Below are 24245 nucleotides of genomic sequence, written 5' to 3'. Positions count from 1 at the left end.
GCAAATAACACACCCAGATGTGGTCTAAGTCCATCTACACACAAAGAGCAGGCTAAAATACCTGGAGCACACAGATGTCACCATCCACCTGGAGGAAAAAAAGTGGATACACTAGAAATCATGCCAGTTGTGGATATTCTGGGTCATTCCTGAAAGGTCACTTCCCTCCCTATTGTGGGTTTCCACCTAGTTGTATCTGCCAGGGAGAGAGAGAAAAATATCCCCCTGGGGCTCTCCAAGATGGAATTAGTCCTTCGAATTTCCCCTTTTGGGCACGTGCCTACACACATGGAGGGAGCACGCAGGCAACTCTGCGACGCACTGCGTACTCCCATTCCTCAAGCAGCCCAGATCTAGCTCTGACAAGGTCAAACACAAGAAGAAAACTCACCCAAGGCTAACGGGAGGCAGAGAACTGAAAGATTAGTCACCATCCAGATGTCTGCATTCAAAAGGGAAAGAGAGAAGCGCTGGAAAAAAAAAAAAAAGAAGACCAGCTGATGAGGGGTGGAGGACGCCAGACACGAAATGTTATGGGACCCAGGCTCTGGTATTCAGCCCCTGTCTCTGCTTCCAAGTCTCATGGCATCTGTTTTCCTCTACGTGCCCCCATTTCACCTCTTGGTCTCTGTCTCCTCCTATGGGCACTAGAAGCTCTCTGAGGCTTGCAAGGGAGAATTGTCCTGAGCGTGGCCAACTCCCCCTGGAGTCCCAAGCCAGCAGGGTAAAAGGGATAACTGGCTGTCCCAGCTCTTAGCAGCAGAACCCTGAGAGGTTTCTTCTCAGCTATTTAATCCATCTTGCAGGATGCAGGAGAGTGTCCCCCAGCAGATCTGCCAGTTTACTTGGAGCATCAATGTTTGCCTAAGCAAATTGCTTGGGCAGTTCTGTGCATAGCAGGAGAGTTGGCTAACTGAGAAGCTGTCTGAGAAATGGAGAGAAAAAAAAACACACAGGCAGCACTGAGGGCAGCGAAGAGGATGGCTAAAGGCATCTGGACTCCCCAAGGACATGGTTGCCCGTGTAGTGGGTTTACATGGCAAGGTTTTGGTAGAGGGAGGGCTGCAGGGGTGGCTTCTGTGAGAAGAATCCAGAAGCTGCCCCATGTTAGATAAAGGCCAGTTTCAGCTGGCTTCAAAGCGACCCGCTGCTGCTCAGAGCTGAACCAATAAGCAATGTTGTTTGTGCCTCTGTGAGAACATATTTAAGAAAGGGGGAAAAAAAGAAAACTGCTGCACAAGAGCAGCTGGGAGAATGAGGAGTGAGAAACAGACTTGCAGACTCCAAGGTCAGTGAAGAAGAAGGGAGAGGAGGTGCTCCAGGCACTGGAGCTGAAGTTCCCCTGCAGCCAGTGGAGAGGACCATGGAGGAGCAGGTTGTTCCCCTGCAGCCCATGGCGTACCACGTCAGAGCAGATTTCTGTGTTGCAGCCCGTGGAGGAGTCCACGGTGGAGCACGTGGATATGCCCCGAAGGAGGCTGCGGCGTGTGGAGAACCCCTGCTGGAGCAGATTCAAGGCCAGACCTGACCCATAGCCCATGGGGATGGGACGGCACAGGAGCGGGTGACCTAGCAGGAGCTGCTGCCCATGGGGGACACATGTTGGAGCAGTTTGGATGGGTCCCGTGGTACGGATTCTTGAAAAGCTGCTGCCTGCGGGAAGCCCATGCAGGATCAGTTCGGGAAGAACTGCACCCCGTGGGAGGGACCCCATACTGGAGCAGGGGAAGAGAGTGACTGAGAAGGAGCGGCAGAGATGAAGTGCTATAGACTAAACACAACCCCCATTCCCCCATTCCTTTGTGCCGCTCAGGGGGAGGATGTGGAAGAGGGTAATGGGGGGAAAGTGGTTTTGGTTTCTTTCCTTTGTTTCTCACTTCTCTAGCTTGTTCGTAATAGGCAATAAATTTTACTAATCTCCATACTCTCATACCCTGAGTCTGTTTTACACGTCACGGTAATTGTTGAGTGATCTCCCTGGCCTTATCTCAACCCTTGAGGCCATTGCATGTTATTTTCCCCCTCTTTCCCTTTGAGGAGAGGGAGTGAGAGAGCTGTTCTGGTGGAGCTCGGCTGCCCACCTGAGTAAGACCAACACAGTTCTCCATGAATTGTTATTCCTGGTCCTGGTGCCTTTGTCAACATCACTTACTGCATATGCAAATAGGACCATACTCCTGCAATTACATGGCAATCAGAGGCAAATTACATTCTCACTGTTTACTTTCAGTATATTTAATTAATCTGGTTATTAGATGATTAATGAAGCTTGTTTGGTGAAAAACTCCTAGCATTTACCGCAAGAGCTCACGCATACCCACAGCTGGCATCTTGCTCCACAAAACTGGGACGCTGTGCCCGAGGCAACAAGTCCAAACCTTATTCCAGGGACCAGCAGAGCTGGGCTAAGACTGCAACCTAACCCATGGCTCAGAGGTGTTCAGGACTCAGGTTCTCCAGTAAGCCCACCACATCAACAATGCCAAACTGGTCCCTCTGCTCGAGCCAACCACCAAAATCAACCCACAGAGCGTGCAACAAACATGGTGAGTATAGAGACACATGACAGATCTCTCCAAAGGGCTCAGGCTCATTTTTACAACAAAGTATTCAAAGACATTGGGGCAAGCACATGATGGTACAAAACAACAGCTATCTGTGCTATCTCTATCTCCAAATCCTAAACTTAAACTTAAAAATAAATATGACCCTAATGAAAAAATAAATGGCCAAAAAATCCCCCCAAAACCTGCTAACAACAAAAGTATTTTGGTAGACCTGAACACGCTTTGGGAGCCTTTACGCAACCCCAGACACAACAGAACTCTGTGCATTTGCTGTCTCCAAATGCAAACAAACCTACCCCTAACCCTACCATAAACATAACCCTAATTATATCCATGAAAAACACGTAAGTTGCCAATTTCTCCCATCGAAAAGTGCCCCCAACAAAAGCCTTGACGTGAATTCCCTTTGGGAGCCTTTACACCACCCCACACACAACAGGACTCTGCGCCTTCTCTCTAGGCCTCTTGTTGCCTCCTATCTACTGGACACCCCTCCGGCTCTGTCTTCCCTCTCCTACTGACTTCCCTGGACACCCTGCCCTCCTCGAAGCTCACTCTTGCTTGTATTTGGTTAACCTACCAATAATTAAGTGACATGTTCATCTATTATCAAATTGCTCTACCATGATCAGGAAAGAATGAGGAGAACTAATTAACGATATCACTTGCTTACTCCAGGTTTTCCGGTTCTTGTATGGGGTTCCCATAGCAACCAGTACAAAAGCTGATAATTGTGTGTGGTTTTTATAGGGTTTTAAGTGCTGTTCCTTCCCTTTGTTATCCCCATCAGATAACAAAGGCTCTGCGAGGAATGTGGCATAACTCCGGGCTCAGGAGAGGGATTTCTATGCAGCGAGGAGGAATGAAAATGTACTGCAAGTGAAGTGTGTAGGGTGACAGGTCCTACTCGTTCACTTCAGACTCCTGGAGAGCAGTTATCTTGGGAGGGGGTGCACAGTCTGAGGACGCACCAACACAAATCCCCGGCCTGGTGTTCCTGTATCAAAGACTTCCATGATTCACATCAGCCCTGTCTCCACAAGGAGCAGACCTCTCCAGGGCGAACAGTTTCACAGGGGACTGCACCAATTTTCACAGCATCCCAGCAGACAAAGCACCCCGCATCAGAGGCTGTCTGCAGGGCCTCGGCTTGCTGCTTGCAGCGCCAGGACACACTGAGCACTGCGGGACTGGGCAAGTGCCCCTTAAAGGCTTCACTCAACATAGGCACAAAGGAAGCTGGGCACACCGCAGTGCAGACATCAGCTCAAGCTGCGTTGGGGTCCCCATGCTGGAACGCAGTTCAGCACCATTCACCCTCCATCCTGTCCCTTTTCCTGTGCACCAAGGCTTCTTCTGCTTTGTGGTTTTGACAAGGAACCTTTGTATTCAGATAAAGAATAAAGCCTGCGTTCAGATCTGAACTCTGCATCAGAGTAGAACAATGTTTTAATGAATTAAGTATGTTCTAAACCAAGCGTAACTTCTTAGCACTCAAAAAATTGAGCAAGAATAACTTAAAGAAAAAGCTAACAATCCAACTTATTTCATCAATCTCTGGCTGAGAACTGGCCACAGGCCAATCAATTATCTCGAATTTTTACAATATTCAACTCTCCTCCAACAGCCAATTTCCAGGCTGTGAATTGTAGGTGAGCGGTTCCTCCTGCGATAGCCACCCTTTCATTTCATACCAGTTTGCAGCGCAGTGGCTTCCCCAGGACAATGCAGGCCCAGAGGCCATGCACAGCATTACACGGGAGCAAGGCACGATGCGCTGGCTGGCACGGTCAGTGCTAGTGCTGGGGGTTTTGGAGGGACATGGGTTGTTTGACATCCAGTAGCAGCATTTACAGACGCAAACACAGCCCAAATGGCAAGGAGTATCCACCAAAGGCTAATCCCAAGGGTCCAAAAAGACTGGGGAAAAACCTCCCAAAATCCAAACCCAGCCGCCCCCATCTGCCATCGGCATGCAGCAAAGCACGCCTTGTCACAGAGACCAGGTGTCTGCAGCTGATCGGCGAAGACCCAGCGTGCACGCAGATGTTTGCTGCGCATGGCAGGGAAGCCTTGGGGCTGGGAGGCTGCAGGGATGAGACCTCAGCTGTTCTGCTCCAGGCTGAACTCACCCTGCACTGCCTCCCCCCTCGGCTACCCCACAGCCTTTGCCCAGGGTGCAGGACCGAAGGATGCCGTGAGGGGAGTGATGCTGAGGACAGAGGGTTGGTCCCGCACACAGCCCACACACACACACACTATGGCTATGCTGCTGCTGAACGTCACACACACAAAATCTGGGCCTGCAGGCACCTGAAGCTCTCACACCTCCGCTTGAGACACACCTTGCCACCATCCACAATAATGCAGGAGCCCTTCCTCTGTCTCTGGTCTACCCAGCATCCTGGGGAGAACATTCAAGCGAGTAGAAATCCCCCCTGCCCATCCAAAGCCTTCTCCTACCCTACAATTGTTTTCATTTCCCCCTTCCCCCCCCCCTTCTTTTTTATTCTCAATAAAAACATAATTACAGGCTTTTAAAAAAAGCAAATTATAGTGACATACTTTAATTATCTCCAAGCAATGGAGGACTAAATTACACAGTCAGGGAATCGGAGGTTACCTAAAAATAAAAGCAAGAAGCTTCATTAAATGCTAATTGCAGCTTTTGCTGCTGAAGTGAGATTTCAACACAATCTGCCATTGACTCACTCGGCCATATAAGAGAATATTGCCACTGGGGACAGACCCTCACGTATGTGCCACACGCTCGCCTCCCAGCCATGGGCCCTGGCTGCTGGGGATGCTTTGCGGAGAGGAACCAGGCAGTCGGCTTGGGGGTGCTTCCACCTCCCGCTGGGGCCCCCTGTCCCCCGGGATGGCTCAGAGGCAACATCTGCCTCCTCAGCAGCACTGACACACTCAGCACAGCTTTCCAGCCTCCTCCCTGGCTTCCCACAATCCAGGAAAAAAAAAAAAAAAAATCACACTCAAGGTCTCCATTTGTGTCTTCAAAGCTCCCCGTGGCCCCACGAGGGCCTGCTGCTCCAGGACAAAGGTTTCAGCTGGCAACGGCCCTCAGCAGGAGAAGCACTTTCTGGTTGCAGAGATGAGCTCAACCTGCTCGCTGCAGAGCTGGTCCCCCACGTAATGAACCGCAGCGGATGTCCCAAGCTCTGCTGCCTTCTCCTCCAAGTGCCATCGCACCTTGCTCCAAGCAGCGCTCCGATCCCCTTAGGCCAGACTGGGACCGCACAGCTCTGCCCACAGGACATGGACTGGGTGTAGGCCTCTCGTGGAGCAAGGGAGGAGCCACTCGTGCCGCATCCTCCACCTTCCTGCTCCAGCCCTGCTCTCTACATCCCCTTCCTCCAGATTTCCTTACTCAGGGGTTCTCCTGTGGCTTTGACAGACAGGCTCCAAACCCGAGCGGTTGGGGAGCAAGAGATGAGACTGAGAAATCTACAGAGAAGTGATTTATTTTTTTTTTTCCATTTCCTATAGTGACACAATTAGGCCAACTCTAAAGTCTGTAATTTGCCTCTCACAGAACAGAGTTAATGACAGGCTCCACACTGCTGCCTCACGTACAGGCTGGGGCATGCATGCACACACACACATGGGGACCCAATGCACCACTGCCAGGGTGGTGGGACCCCAAAAGCTCCCAGGAACAAGGGGGAGCTCAAGAGAGGAACTCCCCAGTGCAGCTGAGTGGGGGAGATACGAGCAGGGGAAACAGGGAGTTAGTGCTACACCAGGTTTTCTGCCCCACTTCTCAGCATGCCATTAAAAGGGAAGAAATGTACAGGCCAACCGCTTGGGGAACTCAAGCGGTTATTGCCATTTAAATTCAGCAGTCCTTCACGAGAATAAGGGAGAAAACAGGTAAGTGCTTTTAAGCTGCAAAGGATGCGAGGAGAACAGCAGCACAGATTTTGGTACAGGCACCTTATTAAACATTTACATGGAGTGCCAAAACCTAGGAATTCCCCCACCAGATCACTCAGTATCTACTCTGCTCCTCTTGCCCTCCAACGTGTTAAGCGGAGCTGAAACCCCATCCTAGGAGGCGCCAACCAGCTCCAGAACCTGCCCCAGCAGCAGCTATCACCTCTCTGCAGACAGCAGCACCAGAGCCTGCCTCGGTCTGCGTCGCTCTAAGTCCATCTCAATTGCTTATAGACTGCTCCCTTTTAATTAGCTTTCATAATCAAATAAGTGTCTAGAATTAAACGGCACTGTATCAGGAAATGCCACACAAGATTAACCAACCGTGTTCAGAGGTCACTGCAACCGCCACTGAAACACATCCAGCACTGGGAGGGATGCAGGTCTGCTTAGCAGCACACAGGAACAGCGCCGGTAGGGGTAGGTTGGAGCTGATAAAAACGGGGCCAATTAAAATTCTGTTCCAAGACCAGCGAGGTTGGATTTGTGCAAATATTTTGCATATCTACTTAAGAGCATCTTTATATTATTTAAGCCGAAGTCTGTAAAGAATAAGGCTGAATCGCTGTAAAGCACACTTACACCAAAATAAGTACCCACATGAGGACTCTTTTGATTTAACACTCCATCAGATCCATCGAGAAATCAGGGTAGATATTGTGCTTAAATAGGGCCTGATGCAAGAGGGGAACATGAATCTACTTGAAACTATAATCAAAATTTGGCCAAGGGATTTATTCCCCAAGCATCAAAGGTGCCCGCTTCGGAAGTGCCATCCCAGAGCCCACCACCTCTCACACCAAGCCGTAGCTCCTGGGGCCACTGCTCGTGCTGTGCCCCGTGTCCCCCTGCAGACCAGCAGAGGACAGACAAGCCTGGAGGATCTGCTGAGCGGCAGCACAGCCGTTCCCTGGCCGCAGCCTCTCTGGAGGGCTCAGAGCATCCCTCCTCATAGGAGCTGCAAGGGGAGGGAGGAGAACGCTGTAATTAAAGTGGAATCAGCCTTTCCAGTCATTGTCAGGAAGAGGTTGGGGTGGAAGGCTGCTTGTAAAAACAGCAGAGCGGTAACAAAGCTGGGAATGGCACCAGAGACACCAGCTTGGGTTTTCTGGGAGCCCTCTGAACCAGGCAGCATTTCACGTCTGATCCGACAGTGATGAACGCAGTGGGAACGGAGCAGTTCTTCCTCCTGAGAAGCTCTTTTGACAAGCGTGATCTTATGAAAGTTTCGGGCTTTTCATTATATTTCTTTTCTCTTCTTTAACTCCTGCCTTCAAGCCATGCTCTGTCCTCCCTGCATCAGCAGGGAACAGGCTTGGTTCCCTTGCACTGATCGATAGCTGAAGGTCCCCGCAGAACTCAGAGTGGCACCAAGACCTCCCCTCCCTGGGGCACGCAGCCACAGGCACAGAGCTGGGGGCTGCAGTTAATACACAAATAGGTCTAGAAACATGCATAACAGTGGGATAGCTTCTCCTGGGCTCAGAGAGGGAGTATACGGGTATCTTTGCACTGGTAAGAAATACACACAAAGAGATGGGAAGACATCCTCGCTGCTTCAGAGGTTGGGACACCACAAACAGCTCCAATGTCACTGCAGAGCACCTAAAGCAGCAAACTGCCCAAAAAAACGGAGCCAGCTCAACTCTCTGGGGCAGCAGCACCTTTTCCTGCCTCCTTTGCCCACCTCACATTTGCTCTCAAGAGAAAAGAGGGGCTTGGACCAACCTCTCCTTACCCCACACTAAACAAGCAGAGCCACCCCTTTCCAAGCGTCTTTCCACAGCACAGGGACAGAGACACCACCAGCAGCCACGCCAAACCTCCCCCAAAACGCAAAAGCAAGGCTCAGAACAGCCACCTACCTTGTGCACCGGGCCACGCTGTCCCAAGAGGCAGGCGGGAACCTGGGGTAAGCAGGAAGGGCAGGGCTGCCCTCATTAGCTGGTGACTCCCTAATTAACCCAGGTGGGTCTTGGTGAGGATGGTGGAGCTGGCCCTGCCTCCAAAGGGAGAAAAAAAAAAGAGGAAATCCCTTCCTTTGCACTGTGCCATCCTCCAGCCTCAACCCACACCTCGGGGAAGAGCAAACACAAAGGACTCAGCCCTTTCTGCCCAATTCTGCCCCAATTCTTCCACAATTCTGTAGCACCAGCTACGGCGCGAGCCCTGACACGCTGTGCCAGCGTGGTGCTGAGCTCTCCTTCTGGCCCTGTCCCGGCCCCTCGCGAGGACCTGCACGCAGTGGGATGACCTGGAGGGGAAGGGTGCTGAGCCCATCCTGCCTGGGAGTGCTCGGCCACCAGAACCTTCCCCATTGTCCGAAACCAAGTCACCTCCTGGGGGCTGGACTGAACAGGCACCAAGAGACAGCAAACGCCGAGTGCAAAACCATGGTCTTTTATTAGAAATCTCCTCGTATAAAAATGATCATGCTCTACACAGTCATCGAATAATTCATAAACATCCAGGCACTGAACTTTGTATTTTTTCTTTTTCTTTTTTTTTTTTTTTGACTGGTCAGTACATAAAGCAGACATATTTCAATCCATATGATCATCACGTACATTAATTAACCACCTATAGAAATCAGCACTTTGAACACAGTCTAGGTTTTATTTTATTTTATTTCGTTGTCTCTTTTTTATTTAAATTTTATGTATTTTTATTTATTTTTCCTTTTTGCAACATATAGAATTTGGTAGGATAAGGGAGAGTGAAGAGGGACAGAGGAAGACAGAAACAAAAGAAAATGAGGGATAAAAGAAAAAAAGAAAGAAAACAGAAGGTGCTGCACAACCACAAACAATCTCACAAATTCCAGAAAAGGGAAAATGTTGGGTCATTTTTTGTTTTCTTGTTTTTTCTTTTTTTTTTTTTTTGCCAAGATACAGAAAAAATAAACAAAGCCTTGCTGCAGTCCATCAGCTCTTCCCCACACTTCGTCCCCCTTGCCCAACCGTTCCTCTTCCTCCGTGGGGAGGCATGCATCATCATCACGGTGGTCGGTGGTTTATTTTTTATTTGTTTGTTGTTGTTTTTTGTTTTTTTTTGCTGCTGTTGAACATCATCGTCCCCAGGAGCTCTGCCCCCAGCCCGTCCAGGAGCAGGACCCCGCTGCCACCTCCCTGTCCCACCCCACTCCCCCGCAGCGCCGTGCCACGAGGGATGCGGCTCAGCTCCCTCCCACTTCGCGGCAGCCGCGGCCTCCCTCCGTGCCGGGCGGTTGCGATCCCTGGAGTTAAATGGCGTGGTTGCTGTAGCTGACGTAGGTCTGCTTGGTAGCCAGCGCTGGAAAGAGAGACAAGCCTCACGTGTACTGGGTGACAAAATCTGCCCGCCCTTTCTGGCTCCCATCCTGCACCCCCCATCTGGCCAGGGAGACGCTGGTGGGGACATGGCTTGGCGTTTGCTCGTGGAGCCAGCCAGCCCTGGCACTGGGGACCGTCCCTGTGAGGACCCTGAGCCGTGCCAGAGGAGCTGAGCCCCTGGGGGCTCTCTGAAGACAGATCACCACGAGGGGAGACCCCGGGAAGTGCCACGAGCCCCAGGATGCAGCCTCGTATTCCCATTCCCTTCCCTCAAGCTGGACGTTTGTCCACAGATGCTCCACACTCCCAACACCTCCTCTTGCCCCACTCCTGCAAGAGCCTGGCAGAGCCAGGAAAACGCCCGATAACAATAACTCCTCCTGCTCCCTGCAGGGCTGTGCTGCTGCCCTTGGGCTGCGGGGCGGCAGCGTGTCACTTGCTTTTAGTGGCAGCCACAGGTCAGGGAGAGGAGGTGGCTCCTTGCAGCGCCCTGGCTCCTCTCGGTGCTCCGGCTGGGCGCGATGCTCAAAGAGACCTTGCCCCCAGGTCCCCACAGACCGCGGGGTTCAACAGGCACACAGACACCTCCAGCCAAGGACATGGAGCGAGGCACAGAGGTCAGGACACCACAGGCGGCACAAATGCATCCTTTACGAGCCCAGTGGGCTCTACCATCCACACGGGAGAGCGAAGACGCCAGCAGCTCCCCCTCGCAGCGCTCTGCGCCCACCTCGGTGCCTTGCTGACAAATGAACCTTGCTGGAGATTTCAGCCTGGTTTTCCCAGCTAACAATTAGGTAGGCCGTAAGAAATTAGAGCTGACAGAGCTATTTGTTAGCTGCGATGTTTTCATAGCCAATCTGCCCGTATCAAAGCCCTGCGAATTATTTATTCTGCCGTTTATTTCAGGATCCGTGACCCACCAGTGACAGGGCGAAGAACAGACCCTCCGTGCCTCCCACCCTGGCAGCGATGCTGCGCCCAGCTTGCAGCCTTGGCACGCCGCTGCACACCCAGCTCCCGTAATCCCTATGCGAGACACATCAGAGCCGGAGACGCGGCAGACGGGAGGCTCAGCTCTCCCTGCTCCTGGCACATATCAGCCTCGGGGGCTCCTGCTACAAGTCCTGAGGGGGAGAAAGATGCTGAGGGCAGCAGAGGGGAAGTGCCTGCAGCATAGTCAGGCACTGGGATGGGTTGCCCAGGGAGGTGGGGGAGTCACCGTCCCTGGGGGTGTTCAAGGAGAGGTTGGACGTGGTGCTTGGGGACAGGGCTCAGGGGGTGACAGTGGTGGTAGGACCAGATGATCTTGGAGGTCTTTTCCAACCCTAATGATTGTGTGATTTCCCATTCCAGCCACCCATCAGCATTTCCCACGGGACAGCACACGTGGGCTTGCAGAACATCTGGAGGGAGTAGGCAGGACACATCCTGTCTCACCCACGTGGCTATGGTGATGAAAAAATACGTTTCTTGGGTGGAAATAAATTAACGGAGGGGAAACCTGCCCTGCCCATGGACAGGACAGTTGCCCTCCCGTTGCAGATAACCGGAGCCCACCACCATCCTCAGGGAGCACAGCGGTCCCCATGACGTTGGACATGGCCCTCCCCATGCTGTCCTCACTGCTGGAGGATGGCGGGGGGGCTCTGACACCTCCCTGCGCTGCCAGCACCGCCTGAGCCCATGCAGCACAGGACAGCCCAGCTGCAGCCCGCCGGCCAGCCAGGGCTTTGGGCCTCCTGGCAGGACCCGCTCCCCCCACCAGGAACCACATTACCTTGTGTTTCCAGATTTTCGCACAGCTCTGATTTGGCCTCTCCGTTGGGGCGGAAGCCTCCCTTCTGGGAGAACTTGTTGGACATGGTGGCCGCCGTTACCACCGCCTTCAGGCTCCGCTTGCGCTTGGGGACGTTCTGCTCCGGGTGGAAGAGGATGATGTACACCTTGGGCATGTAGAGCATGCCCAGGGACACTGAGGCACTCAGACTCACCGAGATGGTGAGCGTCGTGGTCTGGATGTACATCTGCGAGACACAAGGGCACGAGCTCAGCTCACAAGGATGAGGAGGGAAGTGATCGGCTGGGAAAGGAGGGGAGGAGCAGGGGACTGTGCAAACTTGGGGTTAAATAAATGGAGCGGGGAGGCAGGACCGGACATTTGGGCAGTGTTGGACCTTAAACATCAGGCTCAGATTGTTGCATGGGCCAAGGCAAAGTACACGTGGAGAAGCCTGCTGCTCTACTTTTGCTGTTTCCACACCTGCAGACATGGGGAAATACCATGCTGGCGCCCGACCCGCATTTTGGGCCCCTGGCACAGCCTCCCTGCACCAAGCCCTTGCTCTGCAGGAGCCTCCCCCCAGCAAGCTGCCGGCCTCCCAGCTTACAAACACCCCCAAGGACAGGGTCCACGCGCCCTCCTGACCTTCCCCCTGCTCCCCAGCACCCACAGCACGCCACACCAGCTGCAGGGCAGGAGCTCCAGCGCCGTGGTGATGGGCACAGCGAGGACACCGCGGCCACGGAGCATCCCGTGCACCCCCGTCCCCTTCCAACAGGTAATCCCCGTCCCCCAGCTGGCTCCCGGACCGTTGTCATGTAAGTCACATATTGCACACCGACGCTGCCTTTCTGCAGTCAAAACTAATTTCACGCTCACCGTCCAGGACTAACAGTGACAGATGTTTTGCGAAATGAAGGCCCATTAATCTGACTGTAGAATAATCCATTTCTCTATGGAAAGCGCTTGGCAGTCTCCTCGCAAGCCGGGGGCATCTGAAGCAGGCAGCAACAGGAGGCGAAGGGACCCCCCCCCTCCCTCCTCCCATCCCCACCTCTCGCCCATCCTCTCTCCACCAGCATCCCCGCTCCCAGCTCCAGGCCCTGTCCTCTCCAGCACCCTCTCCCACAGCTCGTGGCTCACGTGGCGGGGGCTCTCCTGGCTGAGCAGGGAGAGGGCTCTGGGTCTCCTCGTGCCTGTGCACACACCATTATTTTTTATTCCAGCTGCGCCCAGACGCCGGGGCGGATTCACAGATTGCTAACAAGGAGGCTTAAAGCAGTTTCTGAACGTTATCCCGTAGCTGCTTGGCGTCCGGGGTTTCTTCTGGAGTTATTCCTCGGGTGGGATTTGGTGCAGAGCTGCAGAGCTGGTGCGGGCAGGGGGCCCCCGGCTCCCCCGCTGCATGCATTCAAGCTCAGGCTCCTTTCCTGGAGTCTGTGGAGCAAGAAGGTGGCGGGGGACAGAAGCTGAGCACAGAGGGGCTACCGGGCTCTGCAGGGAGAAGGTGCGTGGAGGCAGCTCTGTCCTGGGAGTGAGAGCTGGGGCGAAGCCGCAGCTCCTGGCCTGGGCTCTTGTCCCACCCCAGGGCCTGCAGGACCTGGGTGCAACCGCGCAGAGAAACATTTCGCTTTGTTCTCCCCCTTCAAAAGCCAACGCGCAGCCCTCAGAGTGTTCCGACCTGACCCAAAAGAAAGAAGCAACAAAGCTCAGTCTGAGTCAGCCAAGAAGCTTGGTTTGTCCCCAGAATAAAACCCATTGCTGTCACATGCGCTGGTTTGTTTGTTCCACCTTCTCTCTATGTGCACACAGAGTCAAGTTAGGCAGATTTTAGAAATAAAAATGTCACTTCATCAGGAAAAGTCAAAACATCTCTCTGTGCCAGAATATCTCCTCTTTTTTTTTTTTTTTTTTCTCTCTCTCTTTTTTTTCTCCTTCCCCCCAACCCCTTGCTTCTCTTCTTGGCTGAATTCTTTTTTTGGCTGAAGCTCTCCCGACTTTTCTGCAAGCACCCAGGGCCAGGCTCGCTGGCAGCGAGGGCAGCACGGGGACACCGGCTCCAGGCCCCCCCGACCCCTGCCTTGGGGACCAGCAAAGCTCGGCGCAACGCCCCCGACCCTGCTGCGGGGCACAGCCGAGGCTCAGCAGCCCCCCGCCGCCCCCCCACACTCCTGCTCCTCAGCAGATGCCTTTTGGAGGAGCCTCGCTTCGCAGTTCCCGTATTTTCTGCCTCTGCACACTCCCACCCATGCCTCGAGACTCAGAGGCGTTTCGGTGGAGAGGGGAAGCAGCCGAGCTCACGCCTGACATCTCCGTGCACGCTCCCAGCCGGGGCCACGTCCCCAGCACAGCCGGGGGCTTCCCTCTGCCAAGACCCCCCATACCCCCCCCCCCAGCACGTCTAGGGTCTCGCAGGGCCACCGCAGCTACCTTCAGCCCAATGAGCCATTTGGCAGAAACTGCCCTGGTTTTGGTAGCTGGCGCCAAACTACCTGGTTTTGGTAGCACGGCCAGCTCGGCATCACATCACAGCAAGCCCCTTCTTGGCCCGCAGAGGAATATTTTTAGCCTGGAGTCCAAACGCAGCGACGGAGCACTTCACGGTTAACCTCCCGATACGCCAGAAAACGACCGTTTCTCACCGTTTCGGTTCCCACTCCCACAATTGGCTTCCAACCCGGGGCCCCGTTTCGCCCCCCCCGTTAATGGCACTTGAGCAGCCTCCAGAGCCCTCTGAAGCGTGAGCTGCGGCGGCAGAGGACGCGACGTCGCCGCCTCAGCAGGACCTGCTGCTCGGCGGGGTGGCGAGGAGCAGAGAACGCTGCCCACTTCTCCCTCAGGATGCTGCTACGGCGCCGAGCAGGGCAAGCAGCCGAGCAAGCCGCGCTCGCAGCATCGACTCCTGCATTTTCGGCGGGTGCCGGGGAAGGGAAAACCCGCCCGTCCCTTCCCCAGCAGCGCGAAGCAAACCTCTGGACGCTTCTCATTTGTCCTCTCTCCCTCGCTGAAAGCAAATGTGATAAACAGAGAGCCAGACAATGACACCGCTGTTCGGCTGCTGCCTTATCAGTGCAGGAAATTGTCTCTTTCTTTAGATCCTCTGTTATTGCTATTTCTGTAATCCGCTGGGATCGGCGGGGATAAGAGGTTCTTTTGAGCAAAGGCTTGGGGGACTTGTTATAATAATATGCCACCTCCATGCAAAGTTGTAGGCACGAGGTGAAGGGAAATGCCAGAAAAAATGGGGATTTTCGTCCTGCTGCCCCACGCCACAAGGCAGCCTTGGTCACGGGGGTCATGCAGAGGTGCTGGGTGCTGCGGGGCTGCCCCGTGTCATCCCCCAGCCTCAAGCAAAATGCCTGCCATGCTCCGTGAGGACAACGGGGCCCCAGGCAGCGCTCCCAGCTCGTCCTCCAGGTGTGCTGAGCCCCCCACGGGGCCCAAGTCCCGGCAGCACCGGGGCAGAGGAGGGGGCTCCTGCTGTGCATCCCGGGCAATGCCAGCACCGCTGCAGGGCCGTGCCAGTGCAAACACTCCTAATTTTCATCCCAGCAACGTGCTCCAAGCCAGAGCCCTGTACGGGCTGCACAACACCACCTTTTTCACCTTTTTCTCCCCAAGACCATGAACCAGCAGCTAAAGCCTCACGGCCGGCAGCGAGCAAACACCCGATTCCTCCAGCTGCCCCTCTGGGCACATCCATCTCCGTGGCCTGTCCCGGGGATGCCCCAAGCTGGCACCCCCCGGCAGGACGTCCTTGTGCCGAGCCAAAACGCCGCCAGCCCTTCCTGGGACTGCTCAGCGGCCGCCACAGCAGCAGCAAGCATTGAGAAAGAGCGCTGTGTCCAAGGGGAGCTGGGAACATCACTTTTTCCGCCTCTAATCAGCTTGTTAGCAGCCTAATAACAGAGAAGCCCTGCACATTACAAGCCCCCGAAGTGAGGCACAGCCTATTGTCGAATTGCTGCTTGACAGCCAGCTTTCGGCAGCCCTAAATTATCCCATGACAAGCTGCAGTGAAGAGGTGAGCAACCTTGCGCATAATCTACAATCATTATCATTTCCATCTTTATTACCCACAGTATGCCGAGCACATTAAGGTGGCTTTAAGGGAGCTTTTGTTTTGCAATAATTTCTTAAAAAACCTGCTTTCTTGTTAGTATCTCCCCTGCCATCTCATCAAAATGGAAATGCTGCAAAAGGCTCCATTTATTTCCTTTAATTCTCCTTCACACTTCTAGCTGGAGCAGGCTGGCTTGGTAGCGATTTTTTGGTTGAGGCAAGGTTCGAGGTTTGTGTACAGACTCAGGCTCCCAGAGTCTGATGCTCTGAGCAGAAGCAGCTCTCCGGGACGAGTGAAACTCTGGTGTCCCCACCAAAAGGCCTTCTGGTCTTTGCCAGCAAGCAAACCCTCTTACAACAGGCGTTTCCAAAATCCACAGCTTCAGCAGCTCGGCATCGGTGTGGACACACTTGAGAGGGAATTACCCCAGTTGCAATGGGTCCAGAGGGGGAATCCGAGTGGTGGTCACCCTGAGGATGTTGATGCCAGGGATTTTTAGGAATAGCAGCACCAAGGCTTATGTGTCACAGGCAGTGCCAGGCTGGCAGGCACGAGCTGCTCGCATTTAACATAAATGCGATTCTCGATTCTCATTTTGTCTGGCAGGCAAAGGGGATTTTGGTCTCATTCATGAGATTTTTTTTTCCTTTGTTCTCACTCATTCTCACTTGAGCACACGTTTCATCCGGGCTGGCGCTGCTCCCGTGGGTACTGGCACCGGCAGCACGCCCTGCGCCCAGCACGGGCAGCCGGGGACAGGGAGGGAGGCAGGCAGACTGGTGGGTCCCCAGCACAGATCCACTGCTGGGATCGTCCATCCTGTGCTCGTCTACACGAGCGGGATTCAGAGCTGCAGCAGATCCCGAGGAGCACTGGCTCCCCAAAGCCCCCAGTGGCAGCACAGCCCCCCAGGACAGATCCTTGCTGCGCCCCGCTGCAGGTCCCCTCACCTTCTGTGCTGCAGCCACAACGAGGAATTCATTGTGGGTGCTGTGTTGCCAAACACAGGTATTAATTAAAATTGCAGCAAATTGAGTGAGAAGGCTGCCAGGTGCCCCAGGGAAAGAGGGGAATAGCTCAGGAGCCTGCTCCGCCCTTTCCCTCGCCCCCAGCTCTCCGGGATTTCAAAGAGCATCTCCATCTCTCCATTTGGCACAAGGGCAAGCAGCTGGCTGGGTACTCCTCAGGGTTTCTTTTCCATGGTGCTAATGACACTGGGGTCCTGGATCTGCCCACGTGGTCCCCAGGAACACATCCCTTCCACCCAGCAGCAGCCCACTTCTACCAGCCCTGCTCGGGGAGGGGCAGCAGGGACAACAGGACGCAGAAAATGGGAGAGAGAGGGGAAATGAATCAGGAAAGACAGGGAGGGGAGAGGGAGGAAAGACACACACAAACAAAAAAAAAATCTGGAAAAGGAAAAGCAAGACTGGAGGGTTGGAGGCAGGAGCCTCTGCTTCCTAGTGGAGCAAGAGGTTTCAGCTCAATGCTTCTCACCACGATTTCCAAGCTGGCAGGGCCGCGGAGCAGCACCCCTCCTCGCTCAGGACACGCCAGCCCCTCGCAGCCCCCTTCCTGGCAGCCCACGGGGCCGCCAGCCAAACCACTCCCCTCCGCCTCCCTTACCTTTTCTGCCGACTGCGACGTCCCAAAAAATATAGGGATGAAGGCTAACCACACAATGCAAGTAGTGTACATGGTGAACCCAATGGGTTTGGCTTCGTTAAAGGTCTCCGGGACCCCGCGGGTCTTAATAGCATACACAGTGCAGGTGACCATGAGAAGCATGCTGTACCCAAGCAAACAGATGAGGGAGAGGTCCGAAATGTCACATTTGAGGATGCCCCGAGCAAAGTGGGGGTTTGTAGTCCGCTGGTCCTCGTAGTCAATGACAGAGTGGGACGGGTCCACGATGAACCAGATGCAGACACCCACGAGCTGCAGCGAGATGAGGCTGAAGGTGATGACCAGCTGGGAAGCAGGGCTGATGAACCGGGGAGCACTCACCGACTTCTTGCCCTGCTCGAAGATGCGGTAGATGCGGTTGGTCTTGGTGAGCAGGGCGGCGTAGCTGATGCTCATGCCGAGCCCGAGGAAGATGCGTCGCAAGGAGCAGGTGCTCAGGTCGGGCTCGGCGATCATGAGGAAGGTGGTGGCATAGCAGAGGAAGATGCCCGTCAACAGGACGTAGCTGAGCTCCCGCCCCGACGCCTTGACGATGGGCGTATCGTTGTAGCGCACAAAGGTGACCACCACGAAGAGGGTGGCAATGATGCCCACGATGGCGATGAAGACGGGCACCACGGCCCAGGGCGAGCTCCACTCCAGCTTGATGATGGGGATGGGGGTGCAGCTGGTGTGGTTCTCGTTGGGGCGTTCGTTGAAGTGGCACCTCTTGCAGTGAAACTCGTCCAGCTGGTACTGGTAGCCATCGCAGCGCTCGCAGTGCCAGCAGCAGGGGATGCCCTTCACCAGCTTCTTCCTCTCTCCTGGCTTGCAGGGCAGGCTGCAGATGGAGCTGGGGAGCTGGCTCCCACCCCCAGGCCACAGCATGTTCTCCACCTGCGGGGTGAGACGGCACTGACCCCACTGATGCTCAAGCCAGGCATGGATGCATCCCCTCGCCCCATCAGTACACCCCCAGCCCTACCCAGCATGGAGAGAGGGGGGTGCTGAAGCTCCCCGTCGGCCTTTTGGGAAACGCGGGGGATTCAAAACACCCAGAGCAAAGCCCCTCTGCTCTGCTTTTGCTTCTCCTTCCCTTATCAGAGCCGTGGAGTCGGACGCCCAGAGGCCCCGTGCCAGCAGGGCATGGCCACACGCTGGTGGCACGTCACCGTGGCTGAACCACACGCGTGTGCCCCTGACGCCCCCAGGTCTGGCTGCCTGACTTCGCATCCCTGAGTCTCAGGTGAGTTTCCTACAGGACGGGTGCACGGGAAATACCGTGGGACATTCCCTCGCCAGGGACGGGACGCGGCCAGCCCCCAGCCTTACCTTCAGGTGGAGGTGGTCGGTCCATTGCCCGATGACTTTGTACTCAGGAGTGGAGTTCCTGATCTGGTACTGGTAGATGTCATAACGCCCCGGCGCGTCTCCGTTCTCATTGAAGGTCACCGGAGTCCCAGCAATGCCTGCAAGTGATGGAGGGCTCAGCACCCGGAGCGCCCAGCACCACGGTGCGCCCTGGGTGACAGCACCCAAGGGCCCAACGTTCCCAACATTCCCCCTCGGCACGGGGCTTCTCGCTGCTGGGACTGCCGCAAGCTGCAGCAAGCTGCCAGAACAGTGCCAGCACGAGCACGGGGTGGAGGAAGTAATTATGGAAAACAAACCCAACCCCACACCTGAGCTGGCACAGGGACCCCCTATGGGGATCAACCCACCGGCCCCCACCAGGAGCCGCAGCTCGCTGCGATGCCACGTGCAGCGTGCTGTTACGCCGGCCATTGCACCGTTTCTTTCTCAAAAGGGGGGAAAAAAGAGCTTTAATGTTAAATCAACAGATAAACACTAATAAAAGGAGGGAAGAGAAAAATCAAGCAGGAGGGAAAAATAAATAAAAGAGACACTGCAGAGGAGATCACGGAGAGGAGATAAATAGAAGTAATAAGGAGGACAAGACAGAGAATGTTTATTAAAGAGATAGAGCAGAGGAAAAGATGTGTTTCCAGAGATCTGAGGACAGACAAGGGCACAGCAGCGTGATGCCGTGGGACCTCTGCCAGCCACGGTGCAAGGCAGCAGCACGGGCAGCAGGCGGGACTGCAGGGCGCAGGCAGGACCTAAATTGTGGGTGCTGCTGTGTGGGTACCCACAGTGGGGGACAACCCAGGACACCCAGCCCAGCAGGACTGACTCCTGCCAGCCCCAGGTACGGACAGACCTGAGAAGTTGACGCTGCGGATGTACTTGAGCAGCTCCACGCCATCCACCGGGTCCATCCTGGGGCACAGCCCCACCTTGCCAGGACACAGGTTCTTGTGCATGTTGTGCAGAGCGTGCCCCATGGCGTAGACGGCGTCGATGACGAACTGCACCTTGCCCTCCTGCTCGTACGAGGAGTCCTGGCCGATCCGCTCCCTGTCTGCGAACACACCGAGAGCAGGGCTGCCGCCACCCCGCCACCCCAGCCGCTCACCCCGGGGATATTTCTGCTGCAGCCAAACCCTTGCAGACAAACCTTCCCATCCCCGGGGCTGAAGCAGATGGAAACTCCAACCCCATCCCCCAAATTACAAACCCGTCAGGCAGACGGGGTGCCTTTCCCAGTGGGAAGCTTACAGCACCTAGCCTTCCCCCAAGGAGGAGCAGCAGGGCAGAAACGTGTCTCAAACCACCCCAAACTCTTCCTGAAGCAAAACCCACACGGCAGCTGTAATTCCTGGTGCTGGCCCAAGGCATCGGCTGCATTTGCACTGCAGGGCTCAGGCTCAAGCCTGGCCTCCTGCTGAAAGCCCTCCTGCCGCCAGTGTCCCTGGTCCAGGGGGGCTGGGAGGCGCTGCTGGGGATGCTGAGGTTCTCACCCAGCCCCTCTGGGCACACCTCGAAGGGTGTTTCGGGTACTGGAGCTGGGCTCACGGGGCAGGAGGGGAGCGGTGCGCAGCCAAGGAAGACCCACGGGGAAAACATCCGCGCCTCCTCCCTGCAGCTCGGTTCTCAACACGTGGGTGCTGGCAAAACACGGCTTGGAAGTGAGAGCCCCCAGGATGTCACATCCCAGGACGCCCCGCACTCCTGGGACACACTCACCAGCTCCCAGGGCCGGCACCCAGCTGGGCTGTGACTCCCATCCCACCCTCACCCCCCCGTTGCCCTCGTTCATCTTGCTGGGCGCTCCCAGCAAGCACCAAGGGACCATCCAGGCAATCTCCAACACCGGCTGCATGTCCCCTGTCATGTTCCCGAAGCCCCCGTCGCTCTGTGCCCCTCGTGTCCCCCCCCCACCAGCCCCGCTCCTCGCAGACCCCGCAGCCCCGGTTGGCCCCATTTGCAGGATGCTGCAAGGACACGATAATTACCAGCAACAGCTGCCTGTCTCTCCTGTCGTAACCACCCTTAATGGGGCTGGAAACGTGTTCATCATTTAGCAAAAGACACCGATTAATGTAGCACGCTGTTAATTACAGCTAAGAAAGTATCTGCCGCGGGGTGATGCTGCATCAGGGAACCAAAACTTCTGTGGCATGGACAGGTGCCCACGGGGCACTGCGGATTGAAGAGCTTTCCCAAAAGCTTGAGCTGCTCCAAAGAGGCACAAGCATCCTGGAAAGCTATCTGAGGGCATCCAGAATTAATCCTGGCTCCTCCAAGCGGGCAGGACAGCATCCCCCAAGTCCCCGGGCCGGACGCAGAGGCACAGCCGACAGCACATTAAAGCAAATTGATAGCGAACTGACCAACAAGAAAAGATGATATCAAGGAGGGGAATTTATAGCCCATCCTTCAAAGTTAAAAAAATGCTTTTGGACTACGTGGAGATTACTCATGCGAAACCCGTCAAGTTATCCTTTCTTCCACGTTATTGACAGGGGCTATTAATCTTCTCCCTCAACTTAGGGCCCTTCCCCGCATTCATCTCAGCGCGCAGACAAGCCACTCTGTCTTGTCAAGATAATTACCCGTTAAAAAAAAAAAAGGGTGTTACAGACTGCACACAGGTGCTGAGCCCCTGGGGCATCCCAGCCCTGCTGCTGCCCCCAGGAGCCCACCCACTGCAGCGGGAATTAGGCTGGCGTGGAGAGGGGACGAGGTGGAGCAGGATGCTGAGGCTCGTGACGGCACGTTCGCGATGCGGAGACAATAAATCTCCGTGAAGCTCTCAGTAGATTAGGGCTGCAAAAGGGATGTGACCCTGCTGATTATAATAGCAGGGTCGTGCATCGTTCTACAGGGCTGGTAATTAATTCTCAAGCGGGTGAGGAGCCTTCATGGGCATCCCTCCGAGGACGGCAGTGGCTATCTTCTCCAGCGGGATGAGACAAAATCAGCAGCAACTCCAATCACATCACCGGCACCGGCTTTCAGCAGGAGTGAATCAAAACCACTCACAGTTCTGCTCCGGAGAAAATTAGGGTGATGTTGCCTCCCAGTTACCCCCAGAGCCCCACGAGCCCCCCTGGGCACCTCAGCACCAAAGCTGGAGGTGCCAGTTTGGAGCAGCTGTGGGTTTTAAGGAACGCAGAGGCATCACCCATCCCTGCCCAGCCCTACCCAACAGCAGCATTTCTTCATCTTAACGAACGTGCAAATGGGGCAAATCCTCCCCTGTCGGCCCAGCTGGGACACACTATGTCGGAGAACTGCCAGTCCCACCAAAAAAAAAATCACCCCATATTGGGCAGAGACTGGAGAGGAGCAAACCAGGGAAAAGCATATGAGGCATTGCAAGCACAGAAGGAAAACCAAACCAAAGCCCTCTCCCCTCCGCCCGCGTTGCTGCGCTGCATCCACCAGCAGCCTGGAATCTCCAGCCCTGTTTCAAAGCACAGCTACCATCCAGCCCCATTAAACGAAGGCAATTAATTAGCTTTCCGGAAAAAGCTTGGCAGATCCTGCTCCCAGCAGGGTGGCACAGGGACAGGAGTGCACAAATGCTGCAGGGCTGCTCTTAGGGACTGCAGGAATCACCCCAAAACCGTGTACCCCCCCCACACACACACTCCCACCATCTTCCAGCTCTCCCAGGCGCCAACCAGAGCGATGCACTGTCCTGTTTGGTGAGGGAGCTTTTTGGCTCCTGTTTGGGGATGCAAAGCACCTAAAAGCTGGCATTTCCCTGTGCATTTTGCGTTCTACACAAACCAGAAGCTCACGGAGAAAACCCATATAACTCCTTCTACAAAGCCACCCTACGTGGGGCATTTGCATAAATCTCGCAAAGCCGGCACGCATGGCACCGTGCAGGCAGGTTATTTACTTCAGGTCCTGCATTAGTTCTCCTCTCTGTTAATCCGCCAAGCAAATGTTCAGGAGATAATTTATTTCCTGACAAATTCCGATAATTTAAAGACAGCTCCTAGGACATTTGCCATGTCATGGTTTCAGCTGCCTCCACTAATACCTCAGGCTTGAAATATTGCTTGCTTTAACACTACATTACTATGAAGATGAAGACATCAGCGCTTTGCAGGACCTCCTCATGCATCTCCTGGTGCTGGGGATTTCCTGATGCAATCAGGGGCTCTCAGAGACCCAAGAGTTTGGGCACAGGCAAGTTTTCTTGCTGCCCTTATGGCTTGCCAAACCCTATGCAATAGGCACAAGGCTCCCGAGGGATGCTGCGGTGTGAGAGATCCCTCGCAAAACCCAAGAGGTGTCCCCAGGTCAGATCGTTTGGGGGTTGCCTTCAAGGGCGAGGATGTACAAGCACCATCCCACCAGTCCACAGCGGTGAAAGGGGATTAAAAAAATCAGCCCCTTCCCAATCAGACTTCCCAGGCACGGCCAGGCCCATCCACCCATCGACATCCACGCACAGCTCGCGCACAAGTCCCTCCCGAGGGGGCAGGGGGGGGGACACGGACGTGCAAATGTCCCCACGTCCCGCCGCCTCGCAGCCTGCCAGCCGCCGTGGCGTTACCAGCCTTCAGCCTGTGCCAGGCAGGCAGCAAATCGCTCCCATCTCTCAGCAAACATCTCACCTCCTCGAGCCTCCAAGCAGCGCCTCAGCAGCAGCGCCGTCGGCCAGACAGATCCCCGGCTTGCCTTGTTTACCGCCTTAATCCCGACAAGCCTGCTTTAGCTGGAAGTGGCTAAAAACACCCGACAGGTTTTAAGGAGGAGGCCACGAGGCTCACGCTGGGCTCTGCTGGGGCAGAAGCACCCAAGGATGCCCCATTCCCTGACCGGAGCGGCACGAGGACACATCAGCGAAGCAGTTTGCAAGGAGACGTGGGCAAACAGCACCGCAGCACGTGTCCCAGGGCGCTCACCTCCTCCCCAGGCACCCCGGCACCCTCCCGTGGGGTGCCCAGCACATGCCCAGCACACCCACGGCCCCAGCACCGGCCAAGCAGGAGCCGGATCCTGCCCCTGCGCCACCAGTCGGCCCCATTTCTCTGGGAGCACCCCGGTGTTCAGCCCGACCGGGTTAGACGGGAGCTGTTTGCAAGGGAATGAGGACGCACCAGCGGCTCCGTGACTTTCACAGGACAACGGTGCTCCTGCCAAGCATGAGATGAGGGAGAGGCAGTTATCCAAATGCTGCTGAATATTGCAGAATCCAGCCCAAATCTGGGTGGCTTTGTGCCTGCAGGTGACGGGTCCGAGGGAAGGGAGCCGTACAAGAAACGTGCGAGAGAGGGAGCAGCCCCGGGAGCTCTGCACAGGGACCGTGCCTCACACACGCAAACCCAGCACACTCCACGTCTCCTAAATCATACGCAGCGCGTAGGGATGGACAAGAGCATTTCTGGAGCATCGTTCCCTCCTGGCTTTCTTGCTTAGTCCAAAACCCACCTTCACACCCAAGACCGCCACGCACAGCGCATCCATTGCCACGCAGCTGCCTTGAGCTGGGCTGGCAGCTCCCAAGCAGCGAGGACACGGCTGAGCTGAAAGGCCATAAA

At 55.2% G+C, this 24245-nt stretch overlaps 1 protein-coding gene and 1 long non-coding RNA gene across 2 annotated transcripts in view; both read right to left on the bottom strand.

Moving 5' to 3' along the window:
- GRM4 (glutamate metabotropic receptor 4) overlaps positions 1-24245 on the bottom strand; it is a 98022-nt gene that overhangs the window by 49452 nt on the left and 24325 nt on the right. Inside the window, exons 7-12 of the mRNA XM_080569236.1 lie at positions 19562-19762; positions 18673-18809; positions 17302-18237; positions 11610-11856; positions 8384-9809; positions 6843-6949 (exon numbers count right to left, since the gene is read on the bottom strand). Of these exons, the coding sequence (XP_080425362.1) occupies positions 9760-9809; positions 11610-11856; positions 17302-18237; positions 18673-18809; positions 19562-19762 (1571 nt within the window). The 3' untranslated portion in view covers positions 6843-6949; positions 8384-9759. The remainder of the gene's footprint in view (positions 1-6842; positions 6950-8383; positions 9810-11609; positions 11857-17301; positions 18238-18672; positions 18810-19561; positions 19763-24245) is intronic.
- LOC308183329 lies at positions 12846-14238 on the bottom strand. The gene is made up of 2 exons (XR_013942406.1): positions 14105-14238; positions 12846-13293 (listed from the first exon to the last, which is right to left on the bottom strand). It is a non-coding gene; the product is annotated as an uncharacterized lncRNA (long non-coding RNA).

This window comes from Anser brachyrhynchus, assembly GCF_964034855.1.
Source record: "Anser brachyrhynchus genome assembly, chromosome: 27".
NCBI lineage: Eukaryota > Metazoa > Chordata > Aves > Anseriformes > Anatidae > Anser > Anser brachyrhynchus.
The sequence above is the reverse complement of the archived record's forward strand: the minus strand, read 5'-3'. Positions and strand labels throughout refer to the sequence as shown.